The 22,658-nt window shown below is 35.8% G+C and overlaps 1 protein-coding gene across 1 annotated transcript in view; it reads left to right on the top strand.

Moving 5' to 3' along the window:
* Positions 1 to 22,658, top strand: part of LOC106061424 (collagen alpha-1(XXIII) chain-like) — a 49,805-nt gene that overhangs the window by 12,844 nt on the left and 14,303 nt on the right. The window contains exons 21-28 of the mRNA XM_056018766.1: positions 5,612 to 5,863; positions 6,101 to 6,164; positions 6,649 to 6,684; positions 7,527 to 7,562; positions 7,688 to 7,714; positions 7,840 to 7,884; positions 8,761 to 8,787; positions 9,602 to 9,646. Of these exons, the coding sequence (XP_055874741.1) occupies positions 5,612 to 5,863; positions 6,101 to 6,164; positions 6,649 to 6,684; positions 7,527 to 7,562; positions 7,688 to 7,714; positions 7,840 to 7,884; positions 8,761 to 8,787; positions 9,602 to 9,646 (532 nt within the window). The remainder of the gene's footprint in view (positions 1 to 5,611; positions 5,864 to 6,100; positions 6,165 to 6,648; positions 6,685 to 7,526; positions 7,563 to 7,687; positions 7,715 to 7,839; positions 7,885 to 8,760; positions 8,788 to 9,601; positions 9,647 to 22,658) is intronic.

Here is a 22,658-nt window from a genome sequence, read left to right as displayed (position 1 = left end):
TAGTTGAACCGAGACCATTCCTTTTGACCAATAGCTCGTGGCTATGTCGTACAGGCCTGTGACTTGGCAACGAGCTATTGGTCTAAACTGCCTTCAGTTTGTGACGTTGCGTGTCAGTGTTCAGGCCTTCTGTAACAATTGGTCTCGGTTGAACATATTTCTGACAGGATATAGTAAAAAGATGGCTGCCTGGTCTTATGTTAGGAGCTCTTGACTGTCTTTTAGATGGTTTCGCTGTCATCTCCCGTCGTCGTGCGAAAGGTTTAGACCAGAACAAAATTTTCTTCAAATCTGAAGAAACATCTGAAATATGCTAGACAAAACATAAAACAAAAAACAAAATATAAAAGTAAAAAGACTCAATCTCTAGCAAATTTATCTTTTAACTATTGTTACAGTTTCTTGAAAACCTAACCCTAACTTTTTGACAATAGGTAGTAAAGTTCCCCTTTCAAACCTAGCGATCTACAGGCCAGATGAGGTTATGGTCCTCTGTTTCTTTTGCCAACGGTTAACGAGCAGGGTGTTAGGCAGCGGCACGTGCGTTTTGGCGGGAGACATTTTGGAGCGAGCCGTTTTGGCGCATCGGAGTTCTATCCCCATCCATCCATGAAGCTAACATACTTGCCCAACCTCCATCAACTAAACGTGAGAAACGCACAGGATGACATTCATCAGTTTTTATTTGTTTAGTTGATGGCATTACAAATGTAAAAAATCATTTTCGTTTCCACTTAAATTTGCATAAAATTTCTCTATCATTGTTTTGTTTTGATTTGAAGAATATTAAAATCCACACTCACGTTTTAATATGATATAACAATAAATACATAACAAACTTAAATACCAAAAATACTGGACACAATTATGTCTTGTTCTCTACATGACAAATACGTTAGACAAAACACACGTACAAAACATAGGTATGTATTATTTATGTTTAAAGAAAGAACACAACGAACATAAACAAACAATGTTAGAAACAACATTTTGCGCCAGAACGTCCCCTGCGCCAAAACGGTCGCGTCAAAACGGTCAACCAGCAAAACGACCAACCGCCTTTACTTTCCCCAACTAAGTCAGGTACACATTAGAGTTGGGTTGACTCGTGCGCCCGAAATTCAAAAGTATTTTCAGCAAGCATATCAGATGATATAAAGCTCAAGATAGATGTGCTATTAATAGTATCTAATGATTATATCCAAAAGTATTCAATGAACAGATTTTTATGAAGATATGGTTCAGATTGAGCCTGGGATGTGATTAAATTATCCTATAGTTAAAGTTTTGCCTAATGATACATTTCTTTTTTCATGGCCTATGGAAGAAGTCCTTCCCTTTGATTAATGAAAGTATACGTACTGATTGCCAAATTCACTAGTAACAAGTAATTTTTTTTAAAATAGACAATTCTTCTATAATGAGGGTATACACGTTAACCTAATGACTATTACTTTGCTTTCAATAACTAACAAATATTTTTTTTATTAGACATCGTCTTTTATTTTTAATTTCAAAACAAAACTGTTCTCATTCTAAATGTAACAAGGTTACAAACACAGTTTGTGTGGAAACACAAACTGAAAATTGGCCCCCGAAGTGGTCCACCCAGGCAGGTAAAAAGGCAGGTTTCAATATTATCAGAATGAAATTCTATCAAAGGCAAATGACAGAAAAGAAGGGAGAAAAAAGCTTAACAGATCTTGTGTGGTGCCACAGCTGACAATAACTTTTTTCTTGTACTGCGATTAGGATTGGCGTTTTTCGCAATGAATGACACTCACACATTTTGTCTTTTTTTTAAAGAGATTTTTATGAGTTTTCAGGTTATTTCAATAAATTCAGAAGATTTCCAGGAATTTTGCGTATGTATTTTGCAATTTAATAATTAAACCTAGAATAAACGCGAGGCCTATGAAAGAGCGGGGCCCACTGCAGTGGTCTAAGACCGGCCCTGTAAATCTGGCCTAACTGATGCCTTATAATGAAATTCTAATTGATCTAATTGTTTTGTTAAGGGTCAAAATCTTATTCCTCAAGAAAAAAAGTTTTGTAAAAAAAATAAATAAAAAGAAATCAAATTTGTTTTTCCTTTGGTTAAGTGTTTTACAGGGATTGTGGGGCGCTACCTTTTTCTTTTCTGAAAGCAAAAAATCTAATTTTTGAAATCAATTATGCAAGATGTTTTTTCATAAAAATACACCATTTTTACAACTATTCACTATTATAGTAACAAACACTAGAGGCTTTTAAGTAAAGGAGGAGACTATTTACCATTTTGGTAACACATTTATGCAAATTGTTTTAGGTATTTGGTCAAAAATTATTTTTTTTACAATAGTATTGCTAAGTTATGTAAGTTTTGTCATTGACTACATTTACAAAAAAATTTAAACTTTTTTTTTTAAGAGTTGGACATAATTTAAAACAACATCTAATAAGTAGTTTTTCATATTATCGCATGAACTGCAGTGGGGTCTATAGTCCATGGAGATTGACCCTTTACAAAACAGATCAATTAGGTACTCATTATAAGACATCAGTTAGGCCAGGTTCACATCTAACTTCACATTCACTTTCACCTATACATTGGTCTGCTGGACCTTTGGGGCACCACATAGGATCTGTCAAACTACTTTCTCCGTTCTTCTCTGTCATTTACCTTTGATAGAATTTCATAATGATATTCTTCTGAAAATATTGAAACCTGCCTTTTTTCCTGCCTGGGTGGACCATTATGGTTTCCACACAAACTGTCTTTGTAATCTTGTTATTTTATATTTTGCCACTAAAATGAAAGTAGAGTATGAAAATGGGTTTACCAGTTTATCCGAAATATTGATATCAAATATAAAATACTGTGAAAACGGCTTTACCCGATTTGTTAAAAAGTTTCGTCCTTTAATAGAGATTAAAAAAAAATATTTTAAGGATCTTCCATTTGTGGGTGGACATTAAATATACACTACGGTCTCCACCGTGATCTTAGGAACATTAATGCCAGGTTCTATCTAGATTGGTCAAAGGCTTTTGATTTTCTATGCAGGACATACATACGCCTTACTTGATAATTTATATATAAGATAGATATTATGTTAATATTCAAGTAAGCGTTCTGCACCTTGCGGTCCCATAAGTCCACTAAAAACACATTAGTACGTATTTGGCCTCTATATGACAAACGCACAACATTGGCCCACTGCTGACTCCAGTGTAGACTCAACCTACAATCCCATCACTATCCCTTAAACAAGGGTACACACACACAAAAACCTCAAAGAATCGATTCATCAGCACAATAAAAAATCCATCAGCTAAAATGCAATGCAACAAAGAAGGTGCGTTCAAAAAGTGTGCACCTAACAAGAGTTGGTGATAGAATAATAGAACCTACGCACCGACAAGAAAAAGGGGCCAAGGCGAGTAACTGGCGCCTAAACCAGTAAGCTTCTAGCTGGAGAGGGCTCGTTAGCCATTGCTGGCTACCCACCTAGGAGAAGGAAAACTCTGAATTCAAACCTCTGCTTCCTTGCAGCTATACCCAAACATTGGAAAGACTTCGGGAGACAACCCTGAGGAAACATCAAGAGCTGGAGACCTATAGACAGTTTGCAGCTCTCATTGCTACACCATGTCAGGGTCTGCGATGCCGCTGACGCCAAACTGTATCAGTACTTGCCGTTTCTTTGCGAAAATTTGCTGCGTGGAGAGGTGGGAATTGATGTGTGGGCGATATCATCATCATTTCAGCATCCATGAAATAATCCATGCTCGCTTCACGCCTAAAGAAGGCCATGTCATGTTACCTACAACTAATGTCGAATGGGTATTCATAAGCCTCTACGTTCTGTATCTGGTGTTTTTTAAAATAAAATTTATATTAAAGCTTTTTACAAATGAACTAACCAAAAATTGGCAACTAATTTCAACTTCATAGATTCTATTAATAAACTATCCCAGAATTCTTTTAAATTTGTTTTCACTATGATACGAGCTTAAGTTTACAAAATAAAAGGGTCCAGGTAGGTTCAACAGTCGGTTGATTAATATTAATTTAAATGTCACTTTTCTTAAGGAAGTCAACAGAAAACCTTAATGAGACAACAAACAATGGCTCCTTACATTTTTCTACTTTCTCTGTTCGACGTTCTTTGACTCATTGGGCGTTTTAAAATCTACATTTCGAAAGAGATTTAAGTTCGTTGACTTCTGATTAGCAGCTAAACAAGTAGAGCTCAATAGGTCACACGTTATTTATGTAAGCGAAATAGCTGAGTAAATTGTGTCAAAAAGTGATATAAACCACTTGGCTGAGATGTACACACAAAAGTCAAGGCAGTATGAAACAGCCCAGAGCGTACTGCGCATACTAACACATGAAAGACGTGCTATACAAAATCATTCAAGAAGAAAAATATTTGAAAAAATATATATAAAAACAAAACAAAACAAAGCTTTAGACTGTCAGAACTATGAGATTCCTCTAGCACATTAAATATGTTTATATTACATCGAAGCAGAATAAAATTGAAAACCGAGATTATTACAATCATGTAAAAACATATATTTACTCTTATCCTTTAAAATGTCATTATAGAAATGTTTATCTTATCTATGAATTATTAACATATTTTGAGCCAAATTTTATGAACTGTCCTGAACACACAAAAAAATTCTAATATATTTTCACTATATGCTAAATGTTCAAAAGCCAGAGTTAAAAGTAAACAGCAATGTTAACGCAATAAGAGGAGATAAGATGACTATAAAGTTTAGGTTTCGCATTTATCTCCTGTTGACATCCAAAAGATAGACCTTAAGTCTGCTCTGCCCTCCAGGCACAGAACACGTTTCGGATTTGATTACAATATTACACTAATCTAAGTCTGGATCTGCACAGGTTTTATAATTGATCAAATTATCATAAAGCTATGCTAATGGCGAACGTTTGAAATATATAAAATGTTTGGGCTGTCCAATAATATACATAGCAGTCTCTTGAGTTCCTTGTTGGTAAGTCGTTACGTTTTCAGAGTTTGGTGATTCTCGTTCAATCAATCCATAAGTTTTGCATTTGTCTTTTAGTTCAAATCAGACAAATTTATTTTTACGACATTTGTTTATAAAGAAACGAATCGCAAAAAAAAATTACAATTCGTTCAAGGCACTTGGTATATTTTCTCTAATCCCAAAAAACTTAAGCAAGCTGTATGTTTAAAACATAGCCAATAGACAGTACGCTGCACATTATGTAGCACGAGGTTTACATTAAAAAAAATTCTCTGAGCATCTATAAACAAAAATTATACATCTCGGAAAGCTGACAATCTTTAATAAAACCGATCAATAATAAGAATTGTTTCATTTTATCCTTTGCATACATCTGTAGGTAAAATTGAACGAGGATTTTCATTTACGTGTTTGTAAATACATTTATAATTCTCTTTTAAAAAAATTAAAACAGGGGAAAAAAATATTGACTGATAAACTAGACATTTGTTTGCTACAACTCTCACTTAAGCCATACATAGCCCCAGCTTAGGTAGAGAACCTCTCCGTTGTATTGTAAATATCATCCTAGTGTATTCATTTTTTCTGAAGGTATACTTAGCCAAAAATGGACGGCTCAAAATCACACTTCAAAGGACTGTATGTCCTGGTGGGATGCTTGACTGTTGCATTCACCTTGACCTTTGTGCTGTGTTACGTTGAGATGAATTCTCTGAGAAGCACCATCAACAGCCTCCAGACACTGAAAATGATTGACCTGAAGGGCGAACAGGAAACTGTAGGGCACGAGGACAACAAATCGGAAGTAGAGAAAGTTTCCAGAAACAAGAGAGGCTACTCCAACTACATTTCTGTAAGTCAAGCTAGAGGCTTACTTTTCGTAAAATTGTTCACTGCTTTCAGCTTTAAGAAAATATTCACCAAACGTGAGTGTGTTAGTCTAAAATAGAGACCGTATTGGGATTGGTATAAAAAAATATGTCTAGTTATTATTTTTAGCGACGCTTCTTTTATAGTTTCATTTTGTGTGTATATTCGTAGGAACCATTTTCTATTTTGTTAATTTCTGTATATTAACGCTTACTCGCAGGCCTCAGAGGCTTCTAGCTATTGTAAAGAGATTAAATCCTATTGCTCAGCTCCAGGCCCTGCAGGTGAGTTTCCATATATACCATTTTAAATTTTAATTTTAAATAAAAACGTTAATGTTATTCCTAGAGTAACTAAAATATACTTTCGAAAAGCCCCAAAATTATATTTTTGAATTTATTTTCATTAATTAATTAATTTGAATAAATTTTATTTAAAAATAAAATATTATTTAAATATTTATCAAGAATAATATTTTTTTTTAATCGAACAATACCCCCAACAAAAGAGACCAATTAAAAGTCCATCATAGCTAATAAGCGGCTTACAAAAAAATAAAAAATTTTAATAACATATTGGAGAAAATTACAAATAATAGTACGTGTAGCTCGAAGACTTTTTTTTTTCCTAGGTATAATTTAATTTTACTTATTGAATGCGTTATATATTTTACCAATTAAATGTTTGTAATTAAGTAATAGGTTTTATGGTTTACACCAAGCTAAATGACTGTTAAATGTACCTAATATTCTAAAAATAAATTTTCAGGACCCAAAGGAAATACTGGCCCAGTAGGACCTAGAGGTAATGAAACTAGTTTGTAACCTAGTCCTGCTAATAAATGGTGCTTCTTATAATTTTACAATAAATATCAACGAATTATTTGTACTGTAATATTCCGCATAATATTACGATTAATAACTATTCTCAATTTATTATAAATATATTTTAAATAACATAAATAATAATTGTCATGACATTATTTGTAGGAGCTTTTAGGCATATTACTCGTAGGCATGTTATTCACACACAACATTACAGTACTGTGACTGGACTAGCAACATGGACAGGAACTACTTGCAAACGTGATCAAATATGTAGTTTATTGACATGGCATAAATCTAACTAACAATGACGATATAAGATAAATATAATAACTTTCTAGCTTCACCTTTAATGCGTTCATATCACTATCCACTACGTGACCTTACATAAACTTGTTTCATCAATACAACTACTTCATATCACTGTCCACTACGTGACCTTACATAAACATGTTTCATCAATACAACTACTTCATTTCAACATTTTAAATTTAACTTCTTGCAACTGGCTACAATTACTTGCTACCACATACTGTCTGGCTACCACATACTGTCTGGCTACGACATACTGTCTGGCTACCACATACTGTCTGGCTACGACATACAGTCCTGCTACCACATACTGTCTGGCTACCACTACTGTAGACTGACTCTTTTAACTTCACTCGACCAACTAAAACTTTCGATCTTTCATTCGATCTTACTTTCGGTCATACCTAAACTCATGGTCACTATTTAAATGTTCACGTCCTGTATTCCCAAATCCCCCAAGTACAATAAGGTCCAATAAGTTAACTATTTTGACTGTGACACATATTACAGGTGTAAAAGGTGACCAGGGACCCAAGGGAGAAAAAGGTAAATACAAAGTTGCTAGCGTCAAGTTTTAGATTAAATTTGAGTTTCAACAAAGTTAATTTACGTACAAAAATAATCTGTAGAAAAATTTAAAAAAATGAAACCTGTTTAATTTTGTTTTCTAGGAGATAGAGGCGACAAAGGACTTCAAGGTGAGAATATAGTTGACAACTTTATATTTTATAGATTATGAAAGAGATCAATGCAATATATATATATATATTATCAGTTTCTTAATTGTAACAAGTGTAACTTTGTAAATGTTTACTATTTCTAGGCGAACAAGGACCACAGGGACCACAAGGACCACAGGGTGAAAAAGGTAAGAGAACTGTAATTTCGTTTCTGAAACAAAATAATTTGATACATTTAAAAGTTGAGTAGAATATTACATCATTTAAAAAAAAAACATATCTACGCTACATGACCACGGAAAGGAGATGTAAATGAAGTAATTTATATATTTGTGATATTTTAGTAATTTAATTCATTGAATTATTTGTATCCCATGTATAAAGTAGACAAATGTATTCTTAACACAACTAATACATTTCAGTACACTTTTCAAAATATTTAAAGCTTAAAGTTGATCAAATAAAAACCACGTAACATATACCCTTATGGACGTCACTGTTTGAGGGACACACTATTAATTGTTAGTCTTATGGACATCATGAATGTCACGCTGTGTGCGCGTGTAGGTTGCCATAGAAATGTAAACAGGAAGTTATTTCAACACGTTGGATTTTTGTGAGTTTCAGGTTTCTACACAAAGGAGTTAATTATGTAGTGGAGATGTTTAGTGTACCTTTCGATTTCTAGTTGGGTTTGGAGAAATCGTAAATAGACAAAGCAAGATTGTATCAAGGATCTAATCAGTTCATTGAGACTTCTAGTTGCAAGCTTCATGCTAAGTTTACTTCTTTGAATTTATGGTTGAATTGGAAATCTAGTGTGTTATTTCACCAAATACAGTGTAACCTCTCTCTTTTATGTTTTCTACTTAGAAAATTTAGTATTCTTTTTTTTGTTCCTCAATACTACAAGATTCCTTCGCATACAATTGGACATTTAACTTCTAAAATATCTAGGCTAATCAGCCAATCAAAAAAATTGTAACAATAAGTAACAAAATTACCCAAACAGCACAAATCTCTTGTGTCCTAACGCTATCATTTTTTGTCCTGCACATCTCTAGGTGACAAAGGTGAAAATGGACCAAGAGGTAAGGATATAAATAACTACTATTAGAATAACACCTAGTTAAATAGAAAATGAAGTCATTAAGTATGAAGCAATGTGATGTATGTTTGTATGATATGGTGCGTGTATCGAAAGTTCTATCAGGTTTGCAAATAAGTTCATCACAGCCAAAATATCCCGGCGGAAGACGGGGGAGGGCAGGGGCAGGGTTAAAAATCGATACCATCTATACCCCCGAACGTCAGTCTAGAAAATCAGCCACCTGTACATTAATGTCCAATTTTTCTGGCTACATTAAAGCTGGTAGGACTGGGTAGTGAATGGAAGGATTTTTATTTTTTTATTTTGCCGGCTTAAAAAATAGAAATTTTACATCAATAATATAAATATTAGCTATTCTATGGTAGTGGCTGAGTGATAAAGCCTTTGGCATCCATAACGAGGAGTCTGAGGATTGTAAAAATTATGGGAAGACGTTCGAGCATGCATCTCAGTGGTACATAGTTTCTTGCCATCTGATTTTCAAGATTCTCCAGAGGATATAGTTTTCTCTCTTGCTTTGCAAAGGTGGTATTTGACTCACTGCGTCCAGTTATGTGCTCAAAACACATGACTTGTAGACCTCCATTTTGGTCAATGTAGTGAGCCTCCGGTCACATGACCCCCATGATAACCGTCGGCAATAGAAACAGATTCCCTTTCCCCATTTCTCCCCATCTTCCTTTTTGAAGTAACATCTGTATTATATAAGAAGATCGTAAGTAGAAAAGAAAGTTCTGGAAACAAAAAGTTCAATCTTGAAATCGTAAACAAATTTACATTTGTTTATTTTCTAGGCTACAAGGGACCTGATGGACCTGTTGGACCTCAAGGAGAGAAAGGTAAACTAGCTCTGAAGTTAAAATGACTAAGTTATTTTCTCAAAATCAGACTGCATTCGATATCACTAAACAACTAATATGCAAAGTTAATTTACCCTTTACAAAATTTACAAATTTTGATATTTTTAACATCATATTTTTAACCACAAAGCCATCGGGATTCTATAATAAAGCTATTACTTGCTATTACTTAAAGCTATTATTTACTTAGTAAATAATTGATGTAATAGATATTTAACATTTTTTATCTATATTTATTATAGGAGATAAAGGCGACCAAGGACCTCAAGGTAAATAGGCCTCCATAAATTATGAAAATGAGTACAAAATCAGTTTATATTATAAATGAACATATATTTCTGAATCGAAGACAAGCCTTATTATTATTATGTTAGAAATGAACGAGTAGTCATTCTCTGGCGCTGCCAGGGTCGAGTTTCGCTAAAGAGAAACAAAATTCATCGTAGTCCCTTTAACAGTTTCCACTGAGGAATTTTCTGGTGATGTGGCAGGTCTGCAGCAGTACCGCCCTCTGACAGGCAACGAAGATGTTCCTAGGGATGTTAAGGGCCTTGAAGGTGTCTGTGAGGTCAGTTGTTATTATCCCCTCGGTTGATATAACAATGGGGCATATTGTTATTTTGGACAATTTCCATAGACGCTTAATCTCCAAGCCTAGGTTCCCATATTTTCTTTGTTTTTCTATCTCAGTTTTTCTTAAATTATGAGACAGTGGTACGGCGATATCGATAATGGTAGCGGTTTTTTCTTTTTTATCGATGAACAGCAGATCCGGGCGATTGAAATCTACCGTTTTGTCGGTCAGAATAGGCCTATCCCAGTACAGCAGATGATCAGTAGACTCAAGAACCTCTTGCGGAGAGTATTTATAATAAGGGGGAGTGTCCTTACCGATCAATTTGTACGTCAAAGCCAAGTGTTGGTGTATTAACTTTGCAACTTGGTTATGGCGACCTAGGTAGGCTGATTCTGATAGGGCTGGACATCCTGCCATAATGTGTTCAATCGACTCGCCCACATTTCCACATTTTCGGCATTTGTCGACAACATTGAGTTTCAGGATATGCTTCTCGTAATTTTTTGTCCTGATTACTCTGTCCTGTATTGCTGTAACAAAGCCTTCTGTTTCAGGGTAGAGATGACCTGCTTTGAGCCATGTTAAGGAAGCAGCCTTGTCGATGTTGTCCCCATGTAATGAAGCCGGAAATTTTCCGTGGAGTGTTTTTTCTTCCCATTGGCGAATCTCATGCCCTACGTCGTCCAAACCTATATTGACATCAGCATTGTGTAGGTTCAGGGGGGTTGCATCGGAGTCGTATTTCCGTAGGAAGGAAACTAATTTGTTGCTGGAGGCGAGCAGTTTTGATCGTATTTTTAAAACTTGCATCTTACACAATTTGAAGATGTTCTGCAATCCACGACCCCCATCTTTCCTGGGCAGGTATAACCTTATGGTGGAGGACTTGGGGTGTAGGCATCGAAACTTGGTTAGTAATTTTCTAGTGAGTCTGTCAATGTCATGTAGGTCGGTGTCAGTCCATTTGATCACACCGAACGTGTAAAGGAGCACAGGGACGGCCCAGCTGTTTATTGCAGTGATGAGATTACTGCCAGACAGTTTGGTGTTGAGGATTTTATTAACTCTTTGCCTATATTTGCCAAGAAAGTCCTCTTTTAATTTCTTATGGTTTATCTTGGCATTCTGGTTTATTCCAAGATATTTATAAATAGAGGCGGAGTTCAATTCCTCGATGCCTTCAAATTCAATGTTGGTGTTCGTTGCCTTGCCCTTTTTAATGCTTATGATGCCACACTTATCCAGGCCAAAAGACATACAGATATCGTCACTAAAGCATTTTACCGTTTTGATTAAGGTGTGTAATTTTTGCTCGGTTTCTGCGTATAGCTTTAGATCATCCATGTATAATAAGTGGGACACACATTTTGTACATTTAGTGTCAACCCTAAAACCGTTTGTAGAGTCTTGGAGTAATGTAGATAGAGGATTAATCGCTAGGCAGAACCAGAGTGGAGATAGTGAGTCACCCTGGTATATACCTCTTCTTATGTGCACAGAACCTAGTTTATCACGATTTAGGTGCAGGTTTATCTTCCAATTATTCATACAGACTTTCAATAGTTGTTTTATTCTTGGGTTGATTCTATGGATGTCCAGGGTTTTTAATAGCCAATCATGCGGAACTGAATCGAAAGCTTTTTTGTAGTCGATGTAACACATGTGTAAATTTCTCTTTCTTCTATTAGCTTGATGCAATATAATACCATCTATAGTTAGCTGTACTTTACAGCCCATCGACTCTTCAATGCAGCCTTGTTGTTCATCTGCTAGTAGCTTATGGGCAGAACAAAATGTATACATTTTACTTTTTAAAAGTGAAGTTAATAGTTTATACACCACTGACAGACAAGTGATAGGGCGATAGTTTGATGGTTGGTTCGGATCCCCTTTTTTGGGGAGGAGAGATGTTCTCCCTTCAGTGAGTTCTAACAGCATTGAAGACGGTTCTGATATTAGCTCGTTAAAACTTGATGTTAGTGGTGCATGTACGGCTGTAAGTTTTTTCAGCCAAAAGTTGTGTATATTGTCCGGTCCAGGAGCAGTCCAGTTGTGGGTTTTTGAAATAGCTGCGGAGACTTCCTCAGCTGTGAAATCCTCATCAGACATTTCTGGTATTAGGTTGTTTTTAGTTTGGATTTCCTCGATCCAGTCAGCCTGCACATTGTAATGTAGCGGGTCGGACCAAAGCGCCGCCCAGTAGTCGGTAAAGGAGCCGTGTTTAGTGCTATCAATGGTTTGAATTTTGTCAGCACCATTATCAGCTAGTTTACGAAAGAACTGTTTTCTCGTGTGCTGAAATAAGGCGTTATGCTCCTTTCTTTTGGTGGTTTCGTTGTAGCGCTTTAACCTAGCTCCCTTTAGTTTAGCTTTCTGTCTCAGAGTATCTTTCAAACATAAGAGTCGTGCGTGGCTATCACAGTCCGTCAATTTGATTCCAGTTGTTCTTAGTATTGTCTTTATTTTATTAAGTATTTTCGCGGAATGATTGTTTCCCAGATATTGTCCAATTGTATCCATTTGGCTCCTCAGTTGATTTATATTGTCTTCAAGGCGCCTTATTATTATTATTATTATTATTATTATTAGATACATACTACTTATGCGTTGTTGTTGCATAAGAAGTGCAAAGTGATGATGCACTATTAACATTGTGTCTTTCTTGTTAGGTGAACAAGGGCCAGCTGGTGAAGTGGGCGAACAAGGAGAACAAGGTGAACATTAAATTAGCAACGAATACAGAAACAATCAATACAAAATCTCAGTCTAACACGAAATTATCAGCCCCCATGCGATAAAACAAAACATGTTGCTTTACTAATATCATTAAATAAGATTATAATGATCATAACAACTCTCGTACAACTTTTTTGTTTAATTAGAATGATTATTTGTACGAGTCCTATAATGTAGAGTGATTGTCTTAATGTGTACATTTAGCTTAATTATTTATTTCGGTTTTATTTTATTTTGATTTTCAGGACCTCAAGGCGAACCTGGAGATAAGGGTAAACCCTACAATTTTGACCTATTTCTTGAACATGTCACTGTAAGTATGACATTAACTACATTCAATAATTGACATACATAACAATCATCGTGGTTTTATTGTCTTCTGCCTTTAGGTGAACCCGGTGAACAAGGAGCTCAAGGTGAAGAAGGTACGAACTGTTAGATCATTACTTTATAGGGTTCGAAATATGGACATGTAAAATATAGACTTAAAAGAGAGTTGCTACTAGCAGAGTGAACAGAAAAATTTCTAAGGGAAAGTTGTTGTTATAGGTCTAGTAGTGGAAGTAATGTCATTAATGCACATTTTAATTCGGAATATCTATATCTACTCCATATTTTAACACATTTAAAATATGTTATATATTTTTTTACCTTTAAATATACATATATTAAAGATAGTGTAATATAGATGTTCCTTATCACTGAGTAAGTAGCTACTAGACATAAAACACTGAACCATAGTCTTCAAATACACAAACACAACGTTATAAAATACTCAGAAAGATAAAGGTACACTCCTTGTTTCATATGCTAGAACGGATGTATGCATAGTCCTTCTTCCCTAGTGGGTTGTCTGAGTCAGCCAGGAAACCAATGACTTGGATAAGTTAATGTCACTGATTAACATGCATGACTAGATTGACAAAGGAATACGCGTATGACGTAATCACCTTCTTTTCGGAAGTAACGTCTGTACTCTATAAGATAAGATAAAATGTTTATAGATACACATTGGAATATGCGTTCATTTCGAATGCATGAATCAGAGAATGTGAACTATTTGACTAATGAATGTACAATACGTAAGATGTAATTACATTTCTTCTGATCTTTATATTTCAGGAGATACTGGAGCCGACGGACCTCAAGGTAAAGTTATTTCTTATTTTATTTTGTCATTCAATAGAACAAGTTAGTGAAATAAAGAACATTTATAGCTTTAGCATTACTAGAACACAATAAGTGGATACATTAAAATTAGACCAAAAGTAATACCTCAAGGTATTTTTCCAGGTGAAGTAGGTGATGCTGGAGAGAAAGGTGATCAAGGCGAAAAAGGTGAGTTTATTTTAATCTTATTCCACACCTGTCCCGCTTAATTAACGTCATTTCTGGCTTATCTCGCGTCCAGCAAGAGCAAGTAATATCAATGTGACGAACTGTTTCCTTAGTCTTATGTATTCAATACCCAAAGTTGTTACACGTAACAATGTTATTTGTTAGCATTACCATTGAATATCTTTACAGCCAAAATCAAAATATTTTTTCCCTTAAACAGTCTAAACATGTTAATGAATCTTGCAATATTCCTTTGTCGTTGAGTCCAAAAGATAATTGAAAAGACCTAATTGTAATCGACTTTTTAGCCACACCACTAACACAATTTAGCAGATATTATTTGACATTTTTAGTCCACTAATTCAAACTTTTTAGTGTTACATAGAAACAATTCACTCAATCTAATCACTACATTTATTTCTTTTTCAATGTATAGGCGAAAGAGGCTTCAAAGGATACAAAGGTACAAGTTTGTGTTTGTTCAAGCGTTATTTTGTGTGTTTGTTATCTTTTTAAGTTTGTAGGAAATCTGTTTGGAATATACACATACAGAGAAGCACTTCACAATGACATTTATCCCATATCCCATGTATTTCTTCTGTTGTGCAGGTGATCAAGGATATGCCCCTAAAGGTGACAAAGGCGAGAAAGGTAAGAAATGTTTCCATGTCATAGTGCAGTGAGAGAAGTAATCACACAGATTTTACTAATGGATACGAAATATGTAGAAAAAGAAAAACTTTTTTCTGTCTGTTTGTCCGTCTTTCCCTCTCTATTATCTTCTTTGTCTGTCTGTCTCTCTATCTCTCTCTCTCTCTGTCTCAATATATTTGTGTAATCATACCAATATATTATTTACATTTAAGGTGATAAAGGTGACCAAGGACCTAAAGGTAAAAACACAAATTCATAGTTTCAAGTTATTTCATGCATTTTGGGTTCTTAATTTCAATATATATATATATATATACATAAACATGTTTCTGAAATGGACACCTTTGTTTTAATAAAATTACCTTACCAAATTTCAGGTGATAAAGGTCTAGATGGAGCAGCAGGAGCCAGAGGTTACAAAGGTTAGTACTAACTGCAACTAAATTATTTTTACCATTAGGAAATTTTTTAGAAGTTGTATGTTATTGTAGAGGATCAATTTAGAGAATTTTGCGATTTTATATCAATCATCTTTTCATATATATATATATATATATATATATATATATATATATATATATATATATATTTAAATTCTATTCAGACTGGACTTATACAATTTCCATTTCAGGTGACACTGGCCCACAAGGACTACAAGGATATCAAGGAGACTGTCTAGGTAAAGTCAAACAAAATATAGGAAGCAAATATTGGAACTAGTTTCCTTTCAGTGTTTTATGTTACACTCATTCGAGTTTATGTTACCAGATGATTTTATGATGTTTTTTTTCCACAGATAAATGCTATCCAAAATATTGAAGATCTGACAATGTTGTTTTGAGGCGATAACACATAAAAGAGCTTTTAATAGCTAAAAAAATAACTTGTTATAAAATTACAACTGTTTAAATTGTGATCAAATAAATATAAATTTAATATTTCTCCTGCCTTTGTTTTATTTATAATTATTACTTTATATATTTGTAAATGTGTTGGCTTAGTGTGGTTTGCGCTCTGGACTTTGTCTAGCTGGTCCAGGGTTCGAACCTTATTCGCGGCTATCTCTCGCCTTACGGTTGGAGTTTTGGGATGGAATGTAATAATCTTTTCGTCTGAAGGAATATCTGAAATGGCATACAATGTACCAGTGCATATGAACAAGCTACCTGTTTTATTTGTTTGTGTGTGTGTGCAGCTTTGTGTAAAAGGAAAAATAAATCAAATTTTGAAACACAACAGGAAAAAAAAGTAAATCAATAAATAAGAAATCGTTGTTCTGTCGTTTAAGTTAAAGTAAACATTTTTAAAGTTTCACTAGAGGTCTGACAAATCTGGTGGTAAAAAGATTGCATTCGAAATACGTTTAGATCCCTGACCTAAATTTATAATATATATATATATATATATATATAAAAATGTAATGAAATAACTCTTCTAGAACTCTACTAAAATACCACTATTATGGTTTATTCTACAAGATTACAGTGAACTTGCACAAAGACGTCTCACATTGTTTAACTACTATGAACCAACACATGTAGAAACTAAACAACTCAGTTACACTTCAATACATTCGGATCAATACATAGTTCTGTAATAGATGCACTTGTTTTTTTCTTCTTATTCATTGTTTGCAGGCATGACTGCTTTGTAAAAAAAAACAACACGTTTTAATTAACACAAAACTTGCTTCAATAAAAATATAAAACACAATAGATTTATCGATAATCTACACAACTGGCCAATAATCTGACCAATAATTGTTGACCTAACCTAAGTGATGCTAAAGTTACTTTTGTAACATGCACAAAGTGTTTCTCTAAAAAAAAACGTTCCCGAAAGGTAAGCGAGTAAAGAATCATGTCTCAATTAGCACAAATAACAAAAGTTATGAACTATAAAATATTAAAAACTTTAAAAATCCTACCTATTTTTCAATAAAAAAAGATCATTTAATTATTTATTGAATTTCGACTTTCTTATGGCTTCATTGGCCTCCTTCAGTCGTGAAACGACAATGGTTTATCTCGAACACTTTTTCATATGGCTGTGGAGCCCTATTTTGGAGAGACACTTCTGTCCACATATATTGCATGACAAGGTGGCTTTCACTTTGGTGGTAGAGGAGCTGGCCATTTTCTGTGTGGCACGCTTTTCTTCAAGAGTCGAGGCCCATGTTTCCTCGCTGTCTATAGCTTTCTTGGTCACCGTCTCTCTCCAACTAGTGCGGTCTAAGGCTATGTCTTCAAAATGGTCAGCATCAATGTTCACTGATTTTAAATTCCTTTTTATCACATCAACATAACAGAGGAGAGGGTGACCAGTTTTTCTTGAGCCAGATGCAAGTTGCCCGTACAGAATGATTCTCGGAATGCGATTCTCCTCCAACCGGTGAACATGTCCAAGCCAGCGCAGGCGGCGTTTCCTGAGGACCGTAAAGATGCTGGGAAGTCCCGTTCTCGCGAGGATCTCAGTGTTACACACTAAGCGAGATGAAAGCCTTGGCATTGTCTATGGTCGGAAAGATGTCACCCACACAGCAGTTACCCCCCCCCTCTCCGCGCAGCTGATGAGACTAAAGGAACGGAATATCCGATACAGTTTAGGATCAGTAGCGCAGCAGGCTCTACCAGGCTGTAGCACAGTGAGCAGCAATCTGCCTAAGGGTCAAAAGCTTCTGATTTTTCCTCAGGGTTGTCTCACGAAGTCTTTACCGCGTTGGGTATAGCCGTAAGGAAGCGGAGGTGTTTTGATTCAGATTTTTCCTTCTCCTAGATGGGTAGCCAACCAAGGATAACGAGCCCTCCTGCCCAAAGCTTACTAGTTTAGGCGCCAGTTGTTCGCCTTTGCTACTTCTCCTGTTGGTAATAACAGTTTCGCCGGGCTCAGTATCTGAACCACACATTAAGGCCAGGAGTTGGACTGGTTGTCAGAGGCTATTTGATACGCGTGCCAAAGGAAGCATTTTATAGGTAATGATGTTCTTAGAACCATTGCTACTTCCGGTGTTAACAACCAGCGAACTTTCTTATGGTTTAGTGATTGGTAATTGACAAATCAATCTTTCATAGCATCTCCAAAGATGGAACAACGAAGAAACAAAAGAAATTTCGTCTCTACCTAGAAGAAATGATGAGAATTATAGACTTTAGAATAAATGAGATTTCGACAGCTCACATCAAAATTACACGATTACAAAGAAAGTTTGTGTTGTCACACAAACTCAGAGGCGGCCCCCGTCGGAGTCGGATCCCTGTCGAATCCACCTATTCGCAAGGAATATTAAAGATGTGATTTTGTTTTGATTGTCAAAAGTAATAATGTTTCAAAGATTTATTTAGCTTTGTTATATCATTTTATATCAATGTTGTTGTTTTTTCTGTTAAATATTTTACATGTTTGGATGTTTCTTCAAAGTTAAATATAATTTACTTCCTTATCCAAATCTCCCGCTGGACGACGGGGGATGGAAGCGAGCAGGGTATGAAACAGGGACAGTCGAGATAATCAGTCCATCGCGCTAACTGCACAAATTGGCACTGCTGTTAACTTAATAACAAACTAATAGCCTATTATTGATAAAGAGATATATTACATATTACGGCATGACAACTTCCGAATATGTACAATATGTCAGACGAGCTATTTTAGATAATCTTTTGGTATTGATTTGTATCTGAAGAAAAACAGAAAAAAACAAGGCATCGAGCTTGTACTTCGGCAACGTCTGCTCAATGTCCCAGCACAGTTACCAACAGAGCTATTGGTATTTTCATTTAAATGGAACTAGAATGAGGATGTAGATCTACCTAAATTAAATTCTGATTTAGCACTCTTAAGATCTATATCTACTAGATCTAGATTTAAAATATAAATTTGGAATAAAGTAGGTATAATTTAGATAAGATTTATGTTTAAAAAAAAGACTTGATAATCTATAATTAGACTGAATGCAATATTAAATTTTAAAAAAGTAGATTGGTTTTAGTATTTTATAACATTGCAATATTGATCTAGACATTTGTTAATAAAAATCTACACTTTAAGTCTAGAAATAGAAATTATAGATCTTGATCTAGTCTAAATAATGACTGTCTGGTCGTGCGGTTTGCGCGCTGGACTGTCGTTTGGATTTATCGATGGTCTCCTAGGTTCAAACCAGTGAATATGAACAAGCTACCTGTTTTATTTGATTGTGTGTGAGTGCAGGTTTGTTTAAAAGGAAAAATAAATCCCGCACAATTGAAGTCATTATACTATGACAACACTATTCAGCACTCCCGTATGACGTCAGTTAAAAATCAATAAAGTAAAAACAAAATCATGTAGCTACTTATTTTAATCCTTATCCTCCATCACGGTCTGGCTGTCTCCCCCCCCCCCCCTCAAAATAAAAAATACAAAAATTGATACATAATATAGTTAAAATATGAATATTGTTGTTCCATAAGATTGTTAAAGTCCGAAGCGGTATTGGATATAAGCATTCCATTACCTACAAAATGATTTAGATGGTATGAGTCTCACATCACTTCTGACAACCAAGTCTCACATCACTTCTGACAACCAAGTCTCACATCACTTCTGACAACCAAGTCTCACATCACTTCTGACAACCAAGTCTCACATCACTTCTGACAACCAAGTCTCACATCACTTCTGACAACCAAGTCTCACTTCTGACAAAGAGGTCTCACATCACTTCTGACAACCAAGTCTCACTTCTGACAACCAAGTCTCACATCACTTCTGACAACCAAGTCTCACTTCTGACAACCAAGTCTCACTTCTGACAACCAAGTCTCACTTCTGACAACCAAGTCTCACATCACTTCTGACAACCAAGTCTCACTTCTGACAACCAAGTCTCACTTCTGACAACCAAGTCTCACTTCTGACAACCAAGTCTCACTTCTGACAACCAAGTCTCACATCACTTCTGACAACCAAGTCTCACATCACTTCTGACAACCAAGTCTCACATCACTTCTGACAACCAAGTCTCACATCACTTCTGACAACCAAGTCTCACTTCTGACAACCAAGTCTCACTTCTAACAACCAAGTCTCACTTCTAACAACCAAGTCTCACATCACTTCTGACAACCAAGTCTCACATCACTTCTGACAACCAAGTCTCACTTCTGACAACCAAGTCTCACATCACTTCTGACAACGAAGTCTCACTTCTGACAACCAAGTCTCACATCACTTCTGACAACCAAGTCTCACTTCTGACAACCAAGTCTCACTTCTGACAACCAAGTCTCACATCTGACAACCAAGTCTCACATCACTTCTGACAACCAAGTCTCACTTCTGACAACCAAGTCTCACTTCTGACAACCAAGTCTCACATCACTTCTGACAACCAAGTCTCACATCACTTCTGACAACCAAGTCTCACTTCTGACAACCAAGTCTCACATCACTTCTGACAACCAAGTCTCACTTCTGACAACCAAGTCTCACATCACTTCTGACAACCAAGTCTCACTTCTGACAACCAAGTCTCACTTCTGACAACCAAGTCTCACTTCTGACAACCAAGTCTCACTTCTGACAACCAAGTCTCACTTCTGACAACCAAGTCTCACATCTGACAACCAAGTCTCACATCACTTCTGACAACCAAGTCTCACTTCTGACAACCAAGTCTCACTTCTGACAACCAAGTCTCACATCACTTCTGACAACCAAGTCTCACATCACTTCTGACAACCAAGTCTCACATCACTTCTGACAACCAAGTCTCACATCACTTCTGACAACCAAGTCTCACATCACTTCTGACAACCAAGTCTCACATCACTTCTGACAACCAAGTCTCACTTCTGACAACCAAGTCTCACTTCTGACAACCAAGTCTCACTTCTGACAACCAAGTCTCACATCACTTCTGACAACCAAGTCTCACATCACTTCTGACAACCAAGTCTCACATCACTTCTGACAACCAAGTCTCACATCACTTCTGACAACCAAGTCTCACATCACTTCTGACAACCAAGTCTCACTTCTGACAACCAAGTCTCACTTCTGACAACCAAGTCTCACTTCTGACAACCAAGTCTCACTTCTGACAACCAAGTCTCACTTCTGACAACCAAGTCTTCTGACAACCAAGTCTCACTTCTGTACAACTCGCAGCCATCATGTTTTGCTTTAGATATTGGGATGGTTGGAACTGTTTTCACTAACAGGAGGAGGGGCGTGTAACTGGCGCCTAAAATATTAAGCCTCGGGCGGGGGCGGTGTTCGTTAGCCTTGGCTGGCTACTCACCTAGGAGAAGGCAATTTGCAGCACTCATTGCTACACCCTGACAGAACCTGCGACGCCGCTGACTTCAAACTGTATCGGCACTAGCCGTTCCTTTGGACACATCAGCTGCTGTGTGTGCGCCATCGTTCAGGCCTTAGCTATTGCCCAGGTGTTCATCAATTTTCTATAGATAATTGCTTCACGACTGTAGACGGTCATAGTAATATTACACAATTGAAGGTTCATTTTAAATTAATATTTGATAAATGATTGTGTTAACCTGACATCCTACAATGTTTTACAAACTATAATGGGGCCAACACTGAAAAAAAAGGAAACCTCGTGACTTGTATGCTATTTTTGTCCACGCCAAAGAAACGCTTAGCAATCAGAAATTTGTTAATATCATAAACACGTTTGAAAGCACGTAGATCTACTTTAAGTTTGTCAACGTAGTGGGAAAAAAAACGTAGGACTGAAAGTGTGGAAGAAGTGCATGGGAGCTTTCATATTAAAGCGTGACGGTACAATAGCCGTAGGGCGCTCTGAAGTACCTGTGTTGTCTCAGTGAACGTCACACTGGAAACTTGGCTCATGTGACCAAATGTGGTCAAACTGAATTAGCATTTGTTTGGACCAATGAAATGATCTAATCTTATGTTATCTTAAATGCGTGTTTTCAGTCTAAAATATTTTGCTACAGGAGAGTTGTAGTTTGAGTTAACTTTACCTAGATATACCCATTTCGCTTTTAATAATATTTTAAGAATTCTGAAAGATATGATTCTGAACTACTTATTACGTTGGTCGAAGCCAGACCTATTCTATGGGACCAAATATTAGAAGTGTGTTTAGTACTTAGGGATATTTCAATGATTATGAAGATATTATTAAATTTGAGAAATAATAGTTTTTCTTTCTCAACGAAAGCGCTTGATAATCTTTGACTTTGAATAAGGCTAAAGAATGTTCCATTTTCTTCTCTGTACGAAACAGAACTTACAATGAACTCAAATTTAATATGGTACATAGAGGGCTCGATTTTTGCTTTTCTATCAACCTTTTGTATTTGTATTTTGTATTCCAGCCACTGGTAAAGTTGTGTAACTTCTCTTGGTTACGCTCTTGGAATTAGGTGACTGTAGTTTGCTTTAGATTTTATATCGAAAAGGGAAGTTTTATCGTCAAATTCATCTGTAGGGGGGGTTTAAATTTAAAAATCTCTGGAGTTGTGTTTTTTTTTAATTCAAAACCCCCTTAACTATGCTCATAGAAATTGGTCAATGTAGTTTGCTTTAGAATAATATTGACGAGGGGGTTTGCATCCTCAAAACTCTCTGTAGGGGAATTAAAAACTCAAAACTTAAAAAAAGCCCTCTGGAGGAGGGGGTTTTAAACTCAAATCCTCATTTAGCTTGGCTACG

This window comes from Biomphalaria glabrata, chromosome 1, assembly GCF_947242115.1.
Source record: "Biomphalaria glabrata chromosome 1, xgBioGlab47.1, whole genome shotgun sequence".
In the NCBI taxonomy this organism is placed as follows: domain Eukaryota; kingdom Metazoa; phylum Mollusca; class Gastropoda; family Planorbidae; genus Biomphalaria; species Biomphalaria glabrata.
This window is presented reverse-complemented; position numbering and strand designations above follow the sequence as displayed.